Consider the following 21,570-nt stretch of genomic DNA (forward strand, 5'->3'; position numbering starts at 1 on the left):
CTGGGGAAGGCATTTGGCATCTCCACTCCCCTGCCCCCATCTGGGCTGTGCCCCACACAGCCCCACCAGCTCCCCTCCTCTCTTACCAACGCATGGGGCAGCATGGAGGAGGGGGGAGGCAGCAGTTGAATGGTGAAGTGTGCCCACGATGCCCCTTTGCACACACAGATTCCCCTAATCCCACCCCCTCACTGCTACCAGCACTTCCTCAATAACAAACAAGGGAAATCCCCTGCCAGAAAATTAATGCAGTGTTACTGTAGCCTGCAGCTGACGGATGGGGGCTAAAATGCAAACTCTGAAAGGCAAGGAATAGCTTTCTGGGAAGCAATTTTTAATTGACCTGCCAGGGACCCAGAGGCCTGGATGCATTTTTAAAATGTCGGTATAAATAACAGAGCCCCCAGTTACAGGCCCCTCCCCAACCTGCGTGGCCTAAACCAGCCTCAACAAACAGCAAAGTTTCATGGATGGTTGAGGCCATTAGCTCATTTAATCTGACTTCCCATAGGTCACAGGCCATTACTATTCAGCCCAAAGCCTTTAGTTAGACCAAAGCATTTCAGCCCTGTTGTGAGCAACGGGCAGAGAACACGAGAAACCAGTGAGCCGCCAATGCCTGACGGTCCCTGCACTGGCAGGGAATTGATTGGGTGAGCCCATACTCAGCGAGTAGTTATCAATGGTTTGCTGTCAAACTGGCAGTGGCCATCTAGTGCCGTCCTGTAGGAGTCAGTCCTAAGTCCAGTACTAGCCAAGATTTTCATGAATGACTTGGATAATGGAGTGGAGAGTACAATTATAAAACTTTCAGACGACACCAAGCTGGGAGGGGTTGCAAGCTCTTTGGAGGACAGGAGCAGAATTCAGAATGAGCGTGACAAATTGGAGAATTGGGCGGAAATCAACAGGATGAAATTCAGTACCGAGAAGTGCAAAGTTCTTTATTTAGGAGGGAAAAATCAAAAGAACAACTACAAAATGGGGAACTGGCTAGGTGGCAATGCTGCTGAAAAGGATGTGAGGGTTACAGTGGGTCACAAATTGACTATGAGTCAACCATGGGATGCCTCTGCAAAAAAGGCTAGTATCATTCTGGGGTGTATTACCAGGAATGCTGTATGTAAGGCATGGAAGGTAAATGTCCTGCTCTCCTCAGCACTGATGAGATCTCAGCTGGAGCACTGTGTCCAGCTCTGGGCACCGCACTTCAGGAAAGATGTGGCCAAATTGGAGAGAGTCCAGAGGAGAGGAACAAAAATGATAAAAGATTCAGAGAACCTGACCTAGGAGGAAAAGTTAAAAAAAAACAAAAAAAAAAAACAGGCATGTTACTCTTGGGAAAAGAAGACAGAGGGGGGACCTGGTAACAGTCTTCAAATATGTTAAGGGCTGTGATAAGGAGGACAGGGATCAATCGTTTTTCATGTCCACCGGAAGTAGGACACGAAATAATGGGCTCATTCTGCAGCCAGGGAGATGTAGGTTAGTGATAAGGAAAAACTTCCTAATTCTCAGGGTAGTGAAGTGCGAGAACAGGTTTGCCCCGGGAAGTTGTGGAATCCCCGTCACTGGAGGTTTTCAAGAGTAGGTTACACAGACACCTGTCAGGGATGGTCTTGGTCCCGCATCAGCACAGGCGGCTAGTCTTGATGACCTCTTGAGGTCCCTTTCAGCCCTACAACTCTATAATTCTATGCCCAGATGTTCAACAGCTGGCCACCTGCACCCCTTGCTGCATGGGAAGTTGACAACCACCCCGCCCACGGCCCCAGCCAATCTGTCCTGGGGGGGAAAATTCCTTCCTGACCCCTAATCGGTCATTCCTCAGCATGCGAGCAAGACCCACCGGCCAGGCAGCTAGAAAGAAGATTCTCTGGACCACCCTAGAACATTGGTCCACCCCGCCTGGGGTCCAGATGGGGGCAGATCTGTGCTGCTTCAGGCTCATGCTGCTCTCTTCCCAAGGGACTGACTGATTCAGGATTAATCTGGGGCAAGGTATCGTGCCCATACCCTGTAACCTTCCGGCCTGAGCTCTTAGCCAATAGCCAGGGCCTTGCAAGGCTGTTCCTCTGTGGACAGCACCTCGCTGAGACAAGGCAGGTCTATTCCAGGTGTGATGGTGTTTATTTACAAAGAATGCCCACAGGACCCTGTTTCCCTATACGCCGCAGAAAAGAAACAGTCGGCAGTTTCCCCGCAGCACAATCCCCACCTTTGCCCCTCCAGTGGGCTCTGTGACCAAGAATCTCTGCCTCTGCTCCCTCTCAGGGTCATGCTCCCACCTCCTTCTCTTGACTTGCCGACTCCAACCCAGGCCGATCTCCTAGGGCTCGGTGCTTGCAACCAGCTCAGCTCTGACCCGCCATGTCTCCTGGCAGTCGCTTCCTTTCTCGGCGGCTCTCTCTACTCCCTAAGTGGCGCTAAGGAGGTCTGTCATTGTCACCTGATACCTGCCACCAGGGCCTACCAACATTGCATCCCCTGCTGGCACAATTTGTGGGTCAGCTGATTGTTCTATTGAGCCCCAGAACACAGATCTGCATCTAAGAACAGACAGACACACTCACGCTCTATTTCAAGGTGCTTGGAAAAATACACGCACACTTCAGATCATTTTGAAAACCTCATCTTCGGGACCAGGAGCGGAAGATGGAGCGGAGCTGCTTTTCACAGTCTAACAGGTATGACCCAGCTCTAGACCTGTATGACCCATCGATCCCTCCCTGTGTTCCTTCTCTCTCCTGGAACGAGCCCCCTATAACCCGTCCCTAGCTCTCTTCCCCAGTACAAGCCATCCAGCAAACAGCCAGAAAGGCCATGCCTAGAGGCAGAAAGATGCAGCCCCTTGCCCAGGAGGGTGCCCCTGGGCCGAGCCAGCTGCAGCCCTAGCCCAGGCCGTGGCTGGCCCGGTGCCGCCGCAGGCTGCCGTTGGTGGTGTAGCTGCGCCCACAGTCGTGGCACTGGTAGGGCCGCTCCCCGGTGTGGGTACGGTAGTGCAGGTAGAGCTCCGAGCTGCAGGGAAAGGCGTCCCCGCAGCGGCTGCAGCGGTAGGGCCGCTCCCCGGTGTGGGTGGCCCGGTGGTGGGTGAGGTGGGAGCTCTGCCGGAAGCGGCGCCCGCAGTCGGGGCAGGGGTAGGGCCGCTCCCCGGTGTGGATCCGCCGGTGCGTCTTGAGCAGGAAGTTGCGGGAGAATCCTTTCCCGCAGTCGGGGCAGCGGTGGGGTTTGCCGCCCGCATGGCTGCGCCGGTGATGCAGGAACCGCGTGCGGAGCCGGAAGCCCTCCCCACACTGGGGGCACCGGTAGGGGGGCTCCCCGCCTGGATCCCCGTGGGTCCTCTGGTGAGCGGTGCAGTGGGAGCGGATGGCAAAGCTCTTCCCGCAGTCGGGGCACTGGTAGGGTCTCTCCCCGGTGTGGGTGCGCTGGTGGGTGACCAGAGCCGAGCGCTGGCTGAACCCCCGTCCGCACTGGGCGCAGCCGTAGGGGCGCTCCCCGGTGTGGGTGCGCTGGTGGGCCAGGAGGGAGGCGCTGAGGGCGAAGGCCTTGCCGCAGTCGGGGCACCGGTAGGGCCTCTCGCCCGTGTGGGTGCGGCGGTGCCGGATGAGGCTGGAGCGCTGGGAGAAGCCCCGGCCGCACTGGGCGCAGCTGTAGGGCCGCTCCCCGGTGTGGACGCGCCGGTGGGTGACCAGGTACGAGTGCTGGCGGAAGCTCTTCCCGCAGTCGGGGCAGATGGTCAGAGCGTCGCCCATGGGGGCTCCCCGGGCGTGTCCCCCCCCTCACCGCCCCTGGGGGCTCCCCTCCTGCGTCCTGGCGGCTGCCGGGATCCAGCCGGGCCCCTTCCCTGCGCCCGGCAAAGGGAGGGAGACCCCCGAGGGGCAGCAGCGAACCCCCCAACCCCTGCCCCTCTCCCGCGGGGGAGAGCAGGGCCGGGGCTGCCCCGAAGGCCCGGCGGGCTGGGTGGGGGGGACCCTGCCGGGCTCAGCTGCACAGACCCCCGGAGCTGGCTGGGGGGGGGGGTCTCTCCGGTCCCAGCTGGGCCCCGATCCCCCGGCCCCGGCCCCGCGGCCGCTTCCTCCGGGCGGCGATTTCCTGCCTCGGCTGCGGCGAGTCTCTCTCGCGGCGCCGCCCCCGCGCCCCACCCGGCCGGGGCTGCAGCCGGGGCCGGGCCCTGCGCCCGGGCGGGCCGGGCCGGGAAGGTCCCGGCGTTATCACAGCCCGGCCCCATGTGCTCTGGGGCGGGGCAATGCCTCGGCTTAACCCTTCCCTTGCCGGCACGCTCCCTCCTGGCTCTGGTCGCCTCCTCCCCCCCCCCCCCCCGGGTCAGGCGGGGTTGAGTCCCCCCGCTGCAAAACACTTGGGGATCCCCGGTGCTTTGAATCCTTCCCCCCCGCCGCAGGGTGCAATGTTACAAACCGCTGCCCTCACCGGGGGGGGGGGGGGGGGGTTGTGCTACCCTGGCGCAGTTTGCTGCCCACCCCCTTCATCATCTGGTCCAGGGGTAGCAAGGTGGGCCGGGGGGGGGGGTAGGCAGGGCCCAAGTTTGCTACCTCCCCCATCTCCCGGGAGCCCTTTGTGATGGTGAGAGGTGCCGCTTCATCCCTGGGAAATCTCTGCCTTAAATGGGGACACCCATAAAGAAAAAGAGTAATCCCTAAGGTGCCCCAAGTCCTCCTTTTCTTTTTGCGGATACGGACGAACAGGGCTGCTCCTCTGACACCCCTAAAGAAAGGTATTTGTCTAATTTGCAAAAGCATGCTACAGCACTCCAGGGCCGGGCTGTTGCCTCTAAAACCAGCGAACAGAGGAAGGGGTTGCAATATTTCTGTATTCGGTCTCTTCCCTTTGTAGAAAGTTTCTATAGTAAACAAACATTTACTGTACACAGAACACTGCAACTAGCCTAACACAGGGGGAACAGTACATCCAGCTTATGAATACCTTTTAAACACAAGCTCCTAGACCAGGGGTGGCCGACCTGTGGCTCCGGAGACATAGAATATCAGGGTTGGAAGGGACCTCTGGAGGTCATCTAGTCCAACCCCCTGCTCAAAGCAGGGCCAATCCCCACCTAAATCATCCCAGCCAGGGCTTTGTCAAGCCTGACCTTAAAAACCTCTAAGGAAGGAGATTCTTCCACTTTCTAGGTAACGCATTCCAGTGCTTCACCACCCTCCTAGTGAAAAAGTTTTTCCTAATATCCAAACTAAACCTCCCCCACTGCAACTTGAGACCATTACTCCTCGTTCTGTCATCTGCTACCACTGAGAACAGTCTAGAGCCATCCTCTTTAGAACCCCCCTTCAGGTAGTTGAAAGCAGCAAATCCCCCCTCATTCTTCTCTTCTGCAGACTAAACAATCCCAGTTCCTCAGCCTCTCCTCATAAGTCATGTGCCCCAGCCCCCTAATCATTTTTGTTGCCCTTCGCTGAACTCTTTCCAATTTTTCCACATCCTTCTTGTAGTGTGGGGCCCAAAACTGGACACAGTACTCCCGATGAGGCCTCACCAATGTCAAATAGAGGGGGACGATTATGTCCCTCGATCTGCTGGCAATGCCCCTACTTATACATCCCAAAATGCCATTGGCCTTCTTGGCAACAAGGGCACACTGCTGACTCCTATCCAGCTTCTCGTCCACTGTAAGCCCTGCACTCAAGAAAGGGCTAAGTATGATGATTAGTAGTGCTATGATGGCCCTGAAAGCTGTTGTCAAAACTAAGGTCACTTCACTTCTGAACGAGAGTGTCTACACAGGGGTTTAAGGCACTTTATGTGCATCGGTTTCACACCTTTAATGTCACACGGTACTATCTTAATAAGGGAAGGGAAATTGAGGGGAGACAAACCTGTTATTTCCTCCAGTTTAAAAACGTTTTCATTGGTTTTCCATGACACCCACACAAATGGGGGGCTGCAAACATTCAGACACAAATACCTCTGACGGTGAAGGAGCAGGGCTAGCCACGCAAGCAGTACCAGACCGGTCAAGCTATGGATAATAATGGTTCATTTAACGTCTGAGGCAGCAGCATAGTCTGGAAAAGATGTGGTTTTGGAGTGTGATATGGCCAACATGCATTAGCTATCTCCCTGTGAAGACACAATGGTGACAAGGCTGTTTAGTTTCGCCAAACGGCAAACCAGGTGAGGTCAGCACTGTGCTCCGGCCCAATCAATGCAAAGGAGTATCAGGCTAATTCACTTTAAAAAATCCCGGATTTTGGCAGCACAGAACAGTAAATTTGTCAGAATGAAGAATGTCACTGGAATGTATCGTCACAAAATATGTAGCGTACATCTTAAAGGCTATGCAATTAAAATATGCAATTAGAAGCATATACAATTCAATTAAAAAATCAATATTTACAAATTGACATATCTACAATGCAACAAAGAAAGTAATAGAAAGAAGGAAGTCTGCACTTCGGTGTTTGCAGGATGGGGGATTACTTACAGAAATAAGGATCTTTAATAAGTTTTCAATTATGACAGGAGGGGAGACTCACATGTTACTGGAGGTCCAAAACAGTATTGAATGTTAAAGGCATGTACAACTGTTTTAGGTAGATGCAGTCTTTGGGAGAGGAAACAGAAAAAGTATGAAGCTAGTGCACCCTAGAAGCTCAGAAACAAAAAGACAAAATAAAAGACCCCCAAATGTATGTATTTATTTAAATGGCATGATTTTCAGGTGTAAAACCCATGATTTTTGAATGCTTGTGGTTGTCAATCTATCTCAGAGTTGTATACCTATATTCAGTAAAAATTACCATAGAAATTGGCTTCTGAAAAGGATTTCATATAAGATAGTATAGTGCCTTAAGAGCCAGATTTGTAAGTGTATTAAGGGGACTAGCAGAATTTTCAATAGCATCTAGGTATTTTCAACACTTAAAAATCTGGCCTGGGATGACTATTTGGGATTGAAGTTTGACACACAAGTGAGGTGAAAAAGGAGGACGGTGCTGGTTAGAGAGGCAAAACAACAGTAGCAGTGGGCAATCCCCGTAGGAGGATCAAAGGAAACCGAAATAGTTTTGACATGAAACCAGGAAATCAGTCAGCCTAAAAGTCACATGACCCCAAAGAATAAGCTTGGGTATTAAAAAAAAAAAAGCCCCCCGGCTCCCCAATTTAGAATTAAAATCTAATGTTGCAGGAGAAACAGGAAGTGCTATACTAGAAACACAGAAGTGTAATTGCTGAAATGACTAACAATTAGCAATAATCATTCAAAATATTAATATTAAAATATCAGTCACATAGCACAATCCAGCTGCACAGCGTTAATGCAGGTAAACAATGAAGTGCTAAGAGCAATCCAAATAACATTTTTAAAAGTAAATAGTTTCCAGGAGTGAAACTCCATTGCCAGTGGATTCCAAGGAAAGCACAGGCCAGACCAGGCAATGAAAAGAGCAGCAAAATTGTCTTATGTAGCACCAAAAGGCTCCAATCCCACGTGCTAAGCATTGTGCAGAAACAGTGAGACCATCCCTAACAGGACGAGCTTATGATCTAAATAGAGGGAGGGGAAACTGACTAGGGCAAGGTCACACAGTGGGTCAGTGGCAGAGCCAGGAATACAGTTCAGGACCCTGGAGTCCCAAGTCCACCTCCATTGGGCAGGTACACAGGGCAATCTCAGTCATGCGTTGGACAACAACCCTCCAGGCGCTACAGTAGTACGCCTAGTAACAAGTCATAGGGATGTGATCTTTGTTGCCGTGATGATGCATTTGTGCATGAATAGGAAATTGATCCTTAAGCTTACTTCTCATCACACACACACACACACACGTAGAAGAGGGGCTGGGAGCCCAGACTCTTGGATTCTAGCCCAGCTCTGGGAGGTGAGTGGGGTCTAGCGGGTTAGAGCAGGGGGGCTGGCAGTCAGTTATGAGTATGTCAGACCCCCACCAGCTCCTGATGCCCAAGGGGCAGCGGTGCTTCACCCAGCGAGATCAGAGACTGATAATTCTCCTGCAAGATGTCCCTGTAGAGCTGCCTCTGCCCTTCCGCCGTGAGCCCCCACTCCTCCCGGGAGAAACACACGGCCAATCCCTCCCCACAGCACCTGGAACCCCAAGGGACCCCGCAACACTGTCCCAGTCCCCAGCAGGAACTAAGAAGAGTGGGAAGGGACGGGTCTGGGGTCCTGTCCTGTTTTTTGTGCACGCCCCCTTTGCAAGGGCCTCTGGGAAATGGAGTCTGCCTTTGCAAGGCAGCATGAGCAGGGTTGGCTCTCTCTTTACTGATCCTTTTGCCTTGCCCACTCCATTCATATTCATCCAGGGGAGTTGTGATCCACCCCACTCTAGCCTGGAAGAGGGTGGCTCCGACCATGATCCTCCCTTGGGTCAGTCCATGGTTCCTCTTCTCTGCATCCTTCCCTGGGCTGAATTAAAGCAATCCATGGCCATAGGTACACCCCACTGGGAGCACATGTTAGGGGCTTATTCCTTCACCTGCTTACTTCCCTGATCCTTCTCGCATGACCAGAGAGCAACAATACCCGAAGGCCAAAGGTGCAAACAATTCAATGTTTATTGGGGTGAACTTCCGGCAAGCATGATTCCAGTTTCCTTCCTTAGTGTCCCCCTTCCCAGCTCTGACACCACAGAGCCTTACACCTATGTCCCTGTTCCCATTCCTGCCCTTAGCCAAACATGATTCCAATTTCCTCACCCTCAGTCCCTGTTCCCATTTCCCCTCCTCACACCCACCCACTCACTCCCTGATTGACTTCAGGCTATATAGTAGAACTTCAGTTCTGCTTAGCTATACCTTAACCAATCACTTCTGATGAAGTGAGCTGTAGCTCACGAAAGCTCATGCTCAAATAAATTGGTTAGTCTCTAAGGTGCCACAAGTACTCCTTTTCTTTTTTCAATCATTTTCCTGAAATTTAACTAACCAATCCTAACATATTGTAACATGATTATTTAACCAATTATGTCCCACCACCTTAATTAGTTTACACCCAGCAAAATTCATTATACAGCAGACAGAAACAATCACAGAACCAGACAGAGATTATACAGACAAACAATAGCAAAGTGGGAACTATAATGACAGAACAATACAGAAGTGAGGATTTCACATCCCAGCTATTGATAAGTGAGTTCTTGCCAGACAGGATGCTATCAAACTAAGTTTTCTTTTACATCTTTTAGGCACTTCCCTTTCTCTGGAGGTGATGGGCACTATCAGGACAGGATTGTATTCCTAACAGCCCAATAGCACCTTATTTCAATGTGACTAGTTTGGAATGTGAGGAGGTGACCGGTCGCTTCCCAGCTTATGGCTGCCTCTGCTGCTTAGCCAAAGGCCTTAGCCTAAGAACAGGGCCTCAGACTGTCACAGTAAGAGAAAGACCTTACACCCGCAGGCAGTGATTTTGATTCTCTCTTTTATATCTCTTTAACTAGCCAAGTGATAAGAATACACCTAAATTCTTAGCGTACAGGCCTTTACAGACAGGCCTGAATATCTGTATCTTAACAGGTTTCAGAGTAACAGCCGTGTTAGTCTGTATTCGCAAAAAGAAAAGGAGTACTTGTGGCACCTTAGAGACTAACCAATTTATTTGAGCATAAGCTTTCGTGAGCTACAGCTCACTTCATCAGATGCATCCGATGAAGTGAGCTGTAGCTCACGAAAGCTTATGCTCAAATAAATTGGTTAGTCTCTAAGGTGCCACAAGTCCTCCTTTTCTTTTTGTATCTTAACACTCCACCCCCTTTTTTTTTTTCCTTTTGGGATCCTCCTGCCCAGGTATCCCTGGAAAAGCATAGGACATATGGCGACACATTTCCTGATAGGGCCAGGCATCAAGGTGGACAGTGTCAATAGTCCATTTGTCCCACTGCCCCTTGTGTAGTATAGTGCCCTGCACCTTCTCTCGTCCGGGCATACCACACCTATTCCAATTAGTGTTCCAGACTTCCCATTATAGTGGGCCAGAGAAGGTTGTGTCCGGGTTGTCTAATACACTGCGGGGTTTGGAGGGCTTATTACTTATAGGTTATCTCCATATGCAATGTAACACAAGTACAGTTAACAATACAAAATCCACAGCAACACCGAGTCCTGACCACTGCAGTATGGTCCAACATCCGAGACACCCCCAAAACACTGCCTCTCCTCCTTTGACAGGGTCACGATCTTATGTATCCAGTTGCTGGCAGTTGCAACAAGCTGCCCCTACAGGTTTTGCTTGCTTTTGTCCATATCATAAGTCCATTGAACGTTTACAGAGAAATGTGATATTGTCCAAACCAGCCTGACCACTTGTTATGGAATCAGGCAGTATGCCCTGGTTTGATTATTCACAGCAATAAGATTCACAGATCCATTTGTGCACCAAAGTCCAGATAGCAGCGTATAGATGGGTGTAGTTTGGTTATGGGCTGGTGTAATTGTGCCCCCAGTAATATGTACATTCCCAGCAAAACAAATTATACATAGTACACCCAATTGTCCACCCCTTGCATAGACCATTGATCCTGCTCCTCCATAGTCACAGGAGAGGGGCACATCTAAACATCTTCTGTTGATTTACACTATTTTACACACCTCCATTGATTCCCAGTGAGCTCCTCCCCTTCTCATTATTCCATACGGCTCGTGGGAACCACCTGAGCTGCCATTCCATTTCCAGGTACCACGGTAGCTATTACACAGGTGCTGGCCTCCTAGTTGAGCATTTTGCATTCCCATACACATCTGCCCCCCAAGGTCAGCCTTCTGAAGCCATCCCCCACCCATATCATGAGATTTTTTGTTCATTGAAGCACAGCAATGCTAGCAACAAGACAAACAACACAGACAAACACAAAACACAGATCCATGGTATTCTGAGTTATTTTCCCCGCTGGCGCCAGCTTGTAGAGTGTCTGAAAAACAAAAGAAATAATTTCCACCCCCCTGGTGGGGACAGATTATTGCTTAATAATAATAATAATAATAATAATAATATCACTTTCTTTTACAAATTTCCTTGTTAATTGCAGGAAAAACAGAAGAATTACCTCCAGGCTGTCCTTATTTTGTTTTATAGTCAGGCTAGTGAATTACCCCACTCGCTGGTCATTTATGAAATTCATGAGGTTGTATACCTCAGTTTCCCCTCTTGTACAACAGGCCATGTTTGCAATAGTTTCTCTGCTGTACCAAGCTTTAAGTTTATTCTCAGGTAATAGCTGAGACATAGCTTCAGATTTTAGCACTGTACACATCCTGGGAAAATGCACATTCCTTCCAGTTAGTTTAACCTTCATAATATGTTAGCCATATTAATGTTACACAAGGTGTAACTGCCTCCCATGCCCACAGAGTTTTCATGCACACCCACCAAAGCAACAATCTGATCCCCCAGAGCCACCCCAAGGCTCAGTGTTCCCATCATTCCTCCCCTTTTCCTTTTACTTGTGCGCACATACAAAATTCCTTTTTGGCTAACATTTCTTGCACTGTGATTACTCTTTTACACAACTGTACCCCAATTACACTTTCATCTTGTACAACTAGACAACCAGGGGCAGCCAAGTTAAGTTCCAGTAGAAACCCCTTACATCCTTTAGTGATTTTGATTACATTACCCAATAGTCAAATAATTTTGATCAGATTCTCTCTCTGCCTGCAGCAGTCCCTTATAGACTATTTCTGTGGGAAAAGGGCCCATTTTCCCTCAGAATAACTGTAAAGGTTTCTGGGGACAGAAGCCTAGTGGTGGTAGTAGCCACTCTACCTGACCCCCTTGGATAATTTAATTACCAAGCTTCCATCCAATGTGACTGCACAGAGTTGCACAAAGTTACATTTATAGAACTGGGTTTTATCATTAAACAAAAACTTCCTTCTTGACATCTCACATAAGTATCAGAAGTACTCTTCATTAAAACTTCAGAAAAACAAAAGTGTGGAAAGGCAGGGGGAGAGGTGGAAAGAAACCAATTAAGCCTGCCAGGTCAGTTTAAAGTATAGGCTACCAGCAGCAAATTAAGTAAACTGAGGAAAAGAAGAAAAGGACATAGTTAGCTTTGATCCAAGAGTATGCTCCCTGGGTTGAAACAGTTGGGAACCCTTATCCTCAGGTTCTCATTCTGGCTCTGGGAGAAGAGTGGGGGTTGTTACCTGCTCCTGCAAACCCTGCCACTCCCCCCCCCACCCCTTCTTTCTCTCCACTCCCCCAGGAGCTAGTCCCAGCTCCAGTCTCTAAAGATTGTCTGTTAACTCTGCTTTTGACTTTAAACCCTGCTGTGCCAAATCATCTTTAACCATCCCTAACTAATTTACAACCCTTCAGCAGCCCTTGCTGAAGCAGCACCAAACTTGAAAGATTCCTGGCAGCTTCCCATAATGCTGCCCTTACTTCAAACCTCTCACAAGTTGACTGAAGAGCCTCCTTTCCCCGGAAGGCATTCAGTCCCCATGGGCAGGGACCTTCTTCCACTACCGTATACCAAGGAGGGTGGGCTCCTCAGCCACCCCCCATCCCTCTGGGTCCCCTAACACTTCCTCCATTTCCTTGTTAATCTCATCCCAGGTTGACCCCTGCACGTGGTATGGGCCCTGGTTCTTCCTTATCCATTTATCCAAAAAATCCTTTACCCTGGCTTGACAGAACTGGCAACTACTATCACGAGAGTTCGCAATACCCCCTCCAAGCAGCTGCGCAGACTGTTGGGGAGGGGGACTTACAGGCTGCCACTCACCTATCCAATACAATGCATCCGAGTCACCAGCACCAAGATGTTAGGGGGCTTATTCCTTCACCCACTTACTTCCCTGGTCCTTCTCGCATGACAAGAGAGCAACAATACCCGAAGGCCAAAGGTGCAAACAATTCAATGTTTATTGGGGTGAACTTCCAGCAAGCATGATTCCAATTTCCTTCCTTAGTATCCTCCTTCCCAGCTCTGACACCACAGAGCCTTACACCTGTGTCCCTGTTCCCATTCCTGCCCTTAGCCAAACATGATTCCAATTTCCCCATTCCCTGTTCCCATTTCCCCTCCTCACACCCACCCACTCACTCCCTGATTGACTTCAGGCTATACAGTAGAACTTCAGTTCTGCTTAGCTATACCTTAACCAATCATTTTCCTGAAATTTAACTAACCAATCCTAACATATTGTAACATGATTATGTAACCAATTATGTCCCACCACCTTAATTAGTTTACACCCAGCAAAATTCATTGTACAGCAGACAGGAACAATCACAGAACCAGACAGAGATTATACAGACAAACAATAGCAAAGTGGGAACTATAATGACAAAACAATACAGAAGTGAGGATTTCACATCCCAGCTATTGATAAGTGAGTTCTTGCCAGACAAGATGCTATCAACCTACGTTTCCTTTTACATCTTCTAGGCACTTCCCTTTCTCTGGAGGTGATAAGCATTATCAGGACAGGATTGTATTCCTAACAGCCCAATAGCACCTTCTTTCAATGGTGCTAGTTTGCAATGGGAGGATGTGATCAGTCGCTTCCCAGCTTATGGCTGCCTCTGTTGCTTAGCCAAAGGCCTTAGTTTAAGAACAGGGCCTCAGACTGTCACAGTAAGAGAAGGCCCTTACACCGGCACACAGTGATTTTGATTCTTTCTTTTATACCTCTAGAACTAGCCAAGTGATAAGAATACACCTAAATTCTTAGAGTACAGACCTTTACAGACAGGCCTGAATATCTATATCCTAACAGCACACTTCCCATTCCCCTCCCTCTGCTATGGCCCCCTCCCTTCCACGGTCTCCCCACACCACTGTTCCCTGCCTTCCATGGGGCTGTGTAATGGTCCTCACTCAAGATCTGGTTGGGGAGCATGGCTTAGTGGTCAGAGTCACAACCCCTGACTGCCATGGGCTTGAGGGACGGGGAGCCCAGGTCCTCCCACTCTACCAGGCTCTGACCCAGGGCCCTTTGGGCTACCAGTAGGCTGGCAACCAAAGCTGTCCTCCCTGGGCCTCTTCCTCCCCTCATCCCTCTGGGTCAGTTTAGTTCACAATAAACAAGAGGGGGTTACCAATGTCCAAAGGATTCGTCCCTCTCTGGGTGGGTCCTCCTTTCCGGGCAGCTATCACAGCCTTCAGGCTTCCCACTGCACTATGCAGGTTTTCTCACCTCTCGCTCTACAACCCAAAGGAGCGAATTCCCTGTCTCTTAATTCCTCCAGCAGATGGAGCATTTGCTGCAGGTGGGGCAGGGCAGAGCTGGCTGAGCCCAAAATAATCCCTTAACCTCTTGTTGCATAGCGCGGCAACCCCATCACAGGCTGGCTGGGAAGTCAGCTCCAATCCAACCCAGCAGCAAAATCTGTGTCTGGGGCCTTGGGGCTTTCCTCTCTGCCTCTGTGTCCTGTCCTGTTACCAGAGTAACAGGTTTCAGAGCTAAGATGCATAGGGCACTTCCCCCACCCCTTCAGAGAGTGTTCGGCTCAGGCTCTTTGTAGACTCAGGCAGCATTGCTGCACTGATTACAATCAGGGCAGTTCACACCCCTCTGAGCAATAGGCTCAGGCTCTCTGCAGACTCAGGCAGCATTGGTTCCATTTGGGAAAGTTCCCACCTCTGAGTGATGAGTTCAGCTCACAGCCAAGAGACATTTTGAAACGTTTCTTTGCAACCTTGAGCGTTAGAGGTTTTGTTTTTAATGAAAACGGGGATTCTAATAAAAACTTGCAACTCCAGAAGCCAGGGCCCTGAGAATGGAACTAAACCCAGCCCCAATTCATTATCCAAACCTCTAAGGCCTCCCCAATAACCACACTCACCCCCAACACAACCCTTCCTTTCAATACCTCCATAACGACAACACTGACTTCCAAACTGTCACCTGTGAAGGTTGTCTTTATTACATGCAGCCTGGTAGAACACAGAGGTTGTGATCAGTGTCTCTTGTTGGTCAAGGAGTACTGACCGTGGAGGAAGTCCCTACCTCAAAGACTTTACAGTCTGTTCAGCGGATACAGAGCTGAGATTCTCCCTGGAGCCCCAGGGCTTTGGAAACGCGATCCACATTACAATGTGTGGGGATCAGACATCGAAAGGTGCCTAGATTCATAGAGTCCAAGGCCAGAAGGGACCCTTGTGATCATCTAGTCCAGTGGTTTTTAAACTTTTTTTCTGGCCACCCAGTTGAAAAAAATTGTTGATGCCCACTGGAGCTGGGGATGAGGGGTTTGGGTGTGGGAGGGGCTCAGGGCTGGGGGTTGAGGTGCAGGGGTGAGGGCTGTGGGGTGGGCCCAGAATGAGGGGTTCAGGGTATAGTAGGGGGCTCTGGGCTGGGGCAGGGGGTTAGGGTGCAGGATGGGAGCAGGGCTCTGGGCTGGGGGTGCAGGTTCTAGGGTGGTGCCAGGGATGAGGGTTTTGGGGTGCAGGAGGAAGCTCCAGGTTTGGGGGAGGGCTCAGGCTAGGGCAGGGGATTGGGGCACAGGCTTACCTCGGATGGCTCCTGGTTAGCAGCGGAGCGGGGGTGCCAAGGCAGACTTCCTGCCTGTCCTGGCACAGCGCCGTGCCCTGGTAGCGGCCAGCAGCAGATCTGGCTCCTAGGTGGAGGCACGCAAGAAGTTCTGCGTGGCTGTCACCCGCAGGCACCGCCCCCCGCTCCCATTGGCTGAGAACCAGCCAATGGGAGTGCGGAGCTGGTGCTCGGGGCAGCGCACGGAGCCCCATGGCCCCCCGACCTAGGAGCTGGACCTGCTGCTGGCCATTTCCGGGGCACAGTGCGGTGTCGGAGCAGATAGGATCTAGCCTGCCTTAGCCGGGCAGCACCGCCGATGGGACTATTAACGGCACGGTCGGCGGTGCTGATTAGAGCCGTCACGACCCAGCGTCTGACATTCCGCGACCCAGTACTGGGTCACAACAAACAGCTTGAAAACCACTGATCTAGTCTGACCTCCTGTATAGCACAGGCCAGAGAACTCCCTCCAAATAATTCCTAGAGCAGAGCTTGTAGGAAAGCCTCCACTCCTGATTTAAAAATTGCCAGGGATGGACAATCCACCATGACCCATGGTAAATTGTTCCATTGGTTAATTACTCTGTTAAAAATGTATGCCTTATTGCCACCTTTTCTGCCTAAGGGATGGGGCGATCCAATCCCCATTAAAATTAATAAAGGGGGCATCTGAACCCCGTGGTTATCTCTGAACACCCCCCCCCGCCCCCGTGCATCAAAAAGGCAATATGAGTTTGGCTAGAAATCAAGGGATTAAATCCAAGGGGTTATTTGAAATAAGTGAGGTCCCTAAAACTGTTTAGCTCACCTTAGCTGTACCCCTGCACAGGAGGGAGCATGTACGAAGGGAGACACATGTATGGGTTTTATGGGGCGCTATAAGGGATGAACCTTGGCTAATACACACCCCAGGGCTGGGACGTGTAGGGGGAGGCATGCATGGCATTCTATGCTATATGGGTTCTCCGGTGCGTAATAAGGTGCGAGCTCCGAACAAAGCTCTTCCCACACTGGGGGCATTTGAAGGGTCTCTCCCCAGTGTGGATCTGCAGGTGGCTGGCCAGCGTGGATGCCTGAGTGAAGCATTTCCCGCAGATGGGACATTTGTATGGTTTCTCCCCTGTGTGAACCGACTGGTGCCGGATCAGCTGGGAGCTGCGGACAAAACCCCTCCCGCAGGGGCACCTGTAGGGCCGCTCCCCCGTGTGGGTGCGCTGGTGCTGCAGGAGGTGGCAGCTCTGAGCAAAGCCCTTCCCGCACTCGGGGCATTTGTAGGGCCGCTCCCCCGTGTGGGTGCGCTGGTGCCGGTTCAGGTTGCGGATCTCGCTGAAGCCCTTCCCGCACTCAGGGCATTTATAGGGTCTCTCTCCCGTGTGGGTCCGGCAGTGCAGGGTGAGCTGGGAGCGCCGCAGGAAGCCCCTCCCGCAGTCGGGGCACTGGTAGGGGCGCTCCCCCGTGTGGGTTTGCTGGTGGCAGATCAGGTGGGAGCTCAGGCCAAAACTCTTCCCGCACACACCGCAGCTGAAAGGGCGCTCCCCGGTGTGAGTCCGCTGGTGCTGGATCAGGCCCGAGCTCTCGACGAAGCCCTTCCCACAGTCAGGGCACTGGTAGGGGCGCTCCCCGGTGTGGGATCTCCGGTGTCGGAGGAGCCGGGAGCTCCAAGGAAAGCTTTTCCCACACTCGGGGCACGTATTCGCTCTCTCCCTGGCCTGGGTTCCCCGAGACACCATGTCATATTCAGCTTCGACACCAGCTCTGGATTGACTCAGTTTCCCTGCCGGGGGGGCAGAATGGCAATGGAGAGCCTCATCAGTATCCTCCGGCTTGGGGCTCTGGGAGGTCCTGGGCAGCTCCGCTCCCACAGTCCCTTCCCGCTGGGGGATCTCCTCAAAGTTCCCACTCGCCATCCCGGCACCTGCTGGGAGAGAGAGAGAGAATCCAGGTGGGGCTCGGTCCCTGCGCCGGGGTGAAGGGGGGGGCAGCAAAGGGGTTTGTCGCTGAGCGGAAAACCTGATGGGCAGGACGTGAATCCCCCAAACCCTTCCCTGAGGGCAGAGGGGGGCCGGGGCTGCCCCAACAGCCCAGCTGAGCCCCCAGGGAAAGGCTGGGGGAGGGGAGGGCTCCTGCCGGGGGGATCCGGGAGTGACACCTGCCGTGAGGACAGGGACCTGCTGGGGACGATACTGGGAGGAGACAGAACTGGGGGCTCCCGGCGGCTTTGCTGGGGTCCCAGCTGGTCCCTTCCCTCCCGGACGGTCTCCGAGCCGGTGTCGCTCATCCCTCACCTGGGTGGGCGCCTCTCGGGCTCTCCCCGTCCTCGGAGCCCGGGAGATCCTGGTAATTCTCCTGCGGCGCGTCCCGCAGCGCTGCCTCTGCCCGTCCGCCGGGAGCCCCCGCCCCGCGGGAGCCTCCTCCAGCCCCGCCGGGAGCCACCGGGGCGGGCACCCCGCGCCGCACCTGCCCCTGGGGCCAGCGTCCCCCGCACTCGGGCTGGGGCGGGAGCGACTTTCGGACGGGGCGGGGGCGGCTTTCAGCGCGGCCCACTTGGCCAAGGTCTCTGGGAAATGGAGTCTCCCTTGGCCATGCCCCGGGGGGGCTGGTTGTGTGGGGCGGGCTGGAGGTTTCCGCCCCAGCCCCGCCCCCTGTTGAATATTCATGAAGGGGCGGGGAGCCGGCGCCTTTGTTCAAGGCTGTCCCTGTTGCCGAGAGATCCGCTCTGGCTGAAGCGGGAATTCATTCCGGGCAGGGCTCGGACCCGTGTTCCAGGGGAGGTCAGACACGAGGATCCCAGCGGTGCTTTGTGGCTTGAAGAGCTACGAATCTCCCCGTGGCCTGGCAGGCGCAGGGAGGCCCGGGGGCAGGGCTGGGGCAGGAGAAGGATGAGCCGGCAGGACAGACGGTCCTCTGGAGTGAGGCTGGAGAGCCAGGGGCTGGTTAGCCCAGAGAGGGGGGGAGGGAGAGGGGACCGGAGCGAGGAGCGAGGTGGAGACAGGAGCTTAGGATCTTCTGTGCCACAAAACCCACAGGGGGCGTTCAGTGGACTTGAAAGGCAACAGATTACAGAGGAAGAACTTTAGGGCAGCAGTCCCAGCCACGAGCCAGGCCTGCCCAAGGCAGACCCAAGGCGGGAGAGGGAAAGAGGCTCAGAGAAGGGAATGGTTTCAGAGTGGCAGCCGTGTTCGTCTGTATTCGCAGAAAGAAAAGGAGGACTTTTGGCACCAGAGAGTCTAACCAATTTATTTGAGCATAAACTTTCGTAAGCTACAGCTCACTTCATCGGATGCATTCTGTGGAAAATGCAGTGAGGAGATTGATATACACACAGAACATGAAACAATGGGTGTTTTTCATGCACACTGTAAGGAGAGTGATCACTTAAGATGAGCTATTACCAGCAGGAGAGCGCGGGGGTGGGGTGGGGAGGGCTAAAGAAAACCTTTTGTAGTGATAATCAAGGTGGGCCCTTTCCAGCAGTTAAGAAGAATGTCTGAGGAACAGTGGGGAGTGGGGGTGGGGGAGGGGAGATAAACATAGGGAAATAGTTTTGCCTTGTGTAATGACTCATCCACTCCCAGTCTCTATTCAAGCCTAAAATAATTGTATCCAGTTTGCAAATTAATTCCAATTCAGCAGCCTCTCGTTGGAGTCTGTTTTTGAAGGCTTTTTGTTGTAATATTGCAACTTTTAGGACAGAGATCGAGTGACCAGAGAGATTGAAGTGTTCTCCGACTGGTTTATGAATGTTATAATTCTTGACGTCTGATTTGTGTCCATTTATTTTTTTACGTAGAGACTGTCCAGTTTGACCAATGGACATGGCAGAGGGGCATTGCTGGCACATGATGGCATATATCACATTGGTAGATGTGCAGGTGAATGAGCCTCTGATAACGTGGCTGATTGGATTAGGCCCTATGATGGTGTCCCCTGAATAGATACGTGTGCACAGTTGGCAACGGGCTTTGTTGCCAGGATAGGTTCCTGGGTTAGTGGTTCTGTGGTGTGGTGTGTGGTTGCTGGTGAGTATTTGCTTCAGGTTGGGGGGCTGGCTGTAGGCAAGGACTGGCCTGTCTCCCAAGATCTGTGAGAGTGATGGGTCGTCCTTCAGGATAGGTTGTAGATCCTTGAGGATGCGTTGGAGGGGTTTTGTTGAGGGCTGGTTGGCTTGTGGCATTCTGTTATTTTCCTTGTTGGGCCTGTCCTGTAGTAGGTGATTTCTGGGTACTCTTCTGGCTCTGTCAATGTGTTTCTTCACTTCAGCAGGTGGGTATTGTAGTTGTAAGAATGCTTGATAGAGATCTTGTATGTGTTTGTCTCTGTCTGAGGGGTTGGAGCAAATGCGGTTGTATCGTAGAGGTTGGCTGTAGACAATGGATCGTGTGGTGTGGTCAGGGTGAAAGCTGGAGGCATGTAGGTAGGAATAGCGGTCAGTAGGTTTCCGGTATAGGGTGGTGTTTATGTGACCATCGCTTATTAGCACCGTAGTGTCCAGGAAGTGGATCTCTTGTGTGGACTGGTCCAGGCTGAGGTTGATGGTGGGATGGAAATTGTTGAAATCATGGTGGAATTCCTCAAGGGCTTCTTTTCCATGGGTCCAGATGATGAAGATGTCATCAATAGAGCGCAAGTAGAGTAGGGGCATTAGGGGACGAGAGCTGAGAAACCGTTGTTCTAAGTCAGCCATAAAAATGCTATCGTGTCATGTGCCAGCAATGCCCCTCTGCCATGTACATTGGTCAAACTGGACAGTCTCTACGTAAAAGAATAAATGGACACAAATCAGATGTCAAGAATTATAACATTCAAAAACCAGTCGGAGAACACTTCAATCTCTCTGGTCACTCGATCTCTGACCTAAAAGTCGCAATATTACAACAAAAAGGCTTCAAAAACAGACTCCAACGAGAGACTGCTGAATTGGAATTAATTTGCAAACTGGATACCATTATTTTAGGCTTGAAGAGAGACTGGGAGCGGATGAGTCATTACACAAAGTAAATGTATTTCCCCATGTTTAATCCCCCCCCCCCCCCCCGTGGAACTGTTCCTCAGACATTCTTAACTGCTGGAAAGGGCCCACCTTGATTATCACTACAAAAGGTTTTCTTTAACCCCCCCGCACCCCTCCCCGCTATCCTGCTGGTAATAGCTTATCTGAAGTGATCACTCTCCTTACAGTATGCATGATAAACACCCATTTTTTCATGTTCTGTGTGTATATAAATCTCCTCACTGCATTTTCCACTGAATGCATCCAATAAAGTGAGCTGTAGCTCAGGAAAGCTTCTGCTCAAATAAATTGGTTAGTCTCTCAGGTGCCACAAGTACTCTTTTTCTTTTTAGAGAAGGGAATGACTCCTTCAAGGTCCAGGAATACCTAGTCCAATGCTAGTACCTTCTCCACCAAAAGATTGCACACGTCTGTTTCTCTAGTAGTCCCTACTCAGTGCACACACCAGGGGCTCACGCTTTCCTTCCATTCAAGTTCCGTGTGCCACCATCCCAACCCCTCTATTTCAGGGACTCCCTCCTTCTCCCTCAGGCCAGGGGCAATGGAGGGCCTCAGCAGTATCTTCCCGCTTCCGCTCCTGGTGGGAAAAGCTAAACCACATTAAATAAGAGGGGATTACCAATGTCCAAAGGATACGTCCCTCTCTGGGTGGGTCCTCCTTTCTGGGCAGCTATCACAGCCTTCAGGCTTCCCACTCTGCAGGTCTTCTCACCTCTCGCTCTACAACCCAAAGGAGCGAATTCCCTGTCTCTTAATTCCTCCAGCAGATGGAGCATTTGCTGCAGATGGGGCAGGGCAGAGCTGGCTGAGCCCAAAATAATCCCTTAAACCCTTGTTGCATAGTGCGGCAACCCCATCACAGGCTGGCTGGGAACTCAGCTCCAATCCAATCCAGCACCAAAATCTGTGTCTGGGGCCTTCCTCTCTGCCTCCGTGTCCTGTCCTGTCACCAGAGTAACAGGTTTCAGAGCTAAGATGCATAGGGTACTTCCCCCACCCCTTCAGAGAGTGTTCGGCTCAGGCTCTCTGCAGACTCAGGCAGCATTCGTTCCATTCAGGAAAGTTCCCACCTCTCAGAGCGA

At 51.8% G+C, this 21,570-nt stretch overlaps 1 protein-coding gene across 1 annotated transcript; it reads right to left on the bottom strand.

Moving 5' to 3' along the window:
- Positions 1 to 923: 923 nt before the first annotated feature.
- On the bottom strand, positions 924 to 21,269 carry LOC125638546 (uncharacterized). Its single transcript, XM_048854461.2, has 3 exons — positions 21,108 to 21,269; positions 16,434 to 17,395; positions 924 to 3,668 (listed from the first exon to the last, which is right to left on the bottom strand). The coding sequence occupies exons 1-3, from the start codon at positions 21,262 to 21,264 to the stop codon at positions 2,892 to 2,894; spliced, it is 1,896 nt and encodes a 631-aa protein (XP_048710418.2). The 5' UTR covers positions 21,265 to 21,269; the 3' UTR covers positions 924 to 2,891.
- Between the last annotated feature and the right edge of the window lie 301 nt (positions 21,270 to 21,570).

Source organism: Caretta caretta, chromosome 6 (assembly GCF_965140235.1).
Source record: "Caretta caretta isolate rCarCar2 chromosome 6, rCarCar1.hap1, whole genome shotgun sequence".
In the NCBI taxonomy this organism is placed as follows: domain Eukaryota; kingdom Metazoa; phylum Chordata; order Testudines; family Cheloniidae; genus Caretta; species Caretta caretta.

Bases quoted from the DNA above. Each gene is read 5' to 3' on its own strand.
- LOC125638546 (XM_048854461.2), bottom strand. From the start codon at position 21,264: ATGCTCCATCTGCTGGAGGAATTAAGAGACAGGGAATTCGCTCCTTTG. The intron at 17,396-21,107 runs GTAATCCCCTCT...TCTCTCTCCCAG, and splicing joins GACGTATCCTTTGGACATTG to CAGGTGCCGGGATGGCGAGT. The intron at 3,669-16,433 runs ATAGCATAGAAT...CGGCGCGTCCAC, and splicing joins TTACGCACCGGAGAACCCAT to ACCGGGGAGCGGCCCTACAG.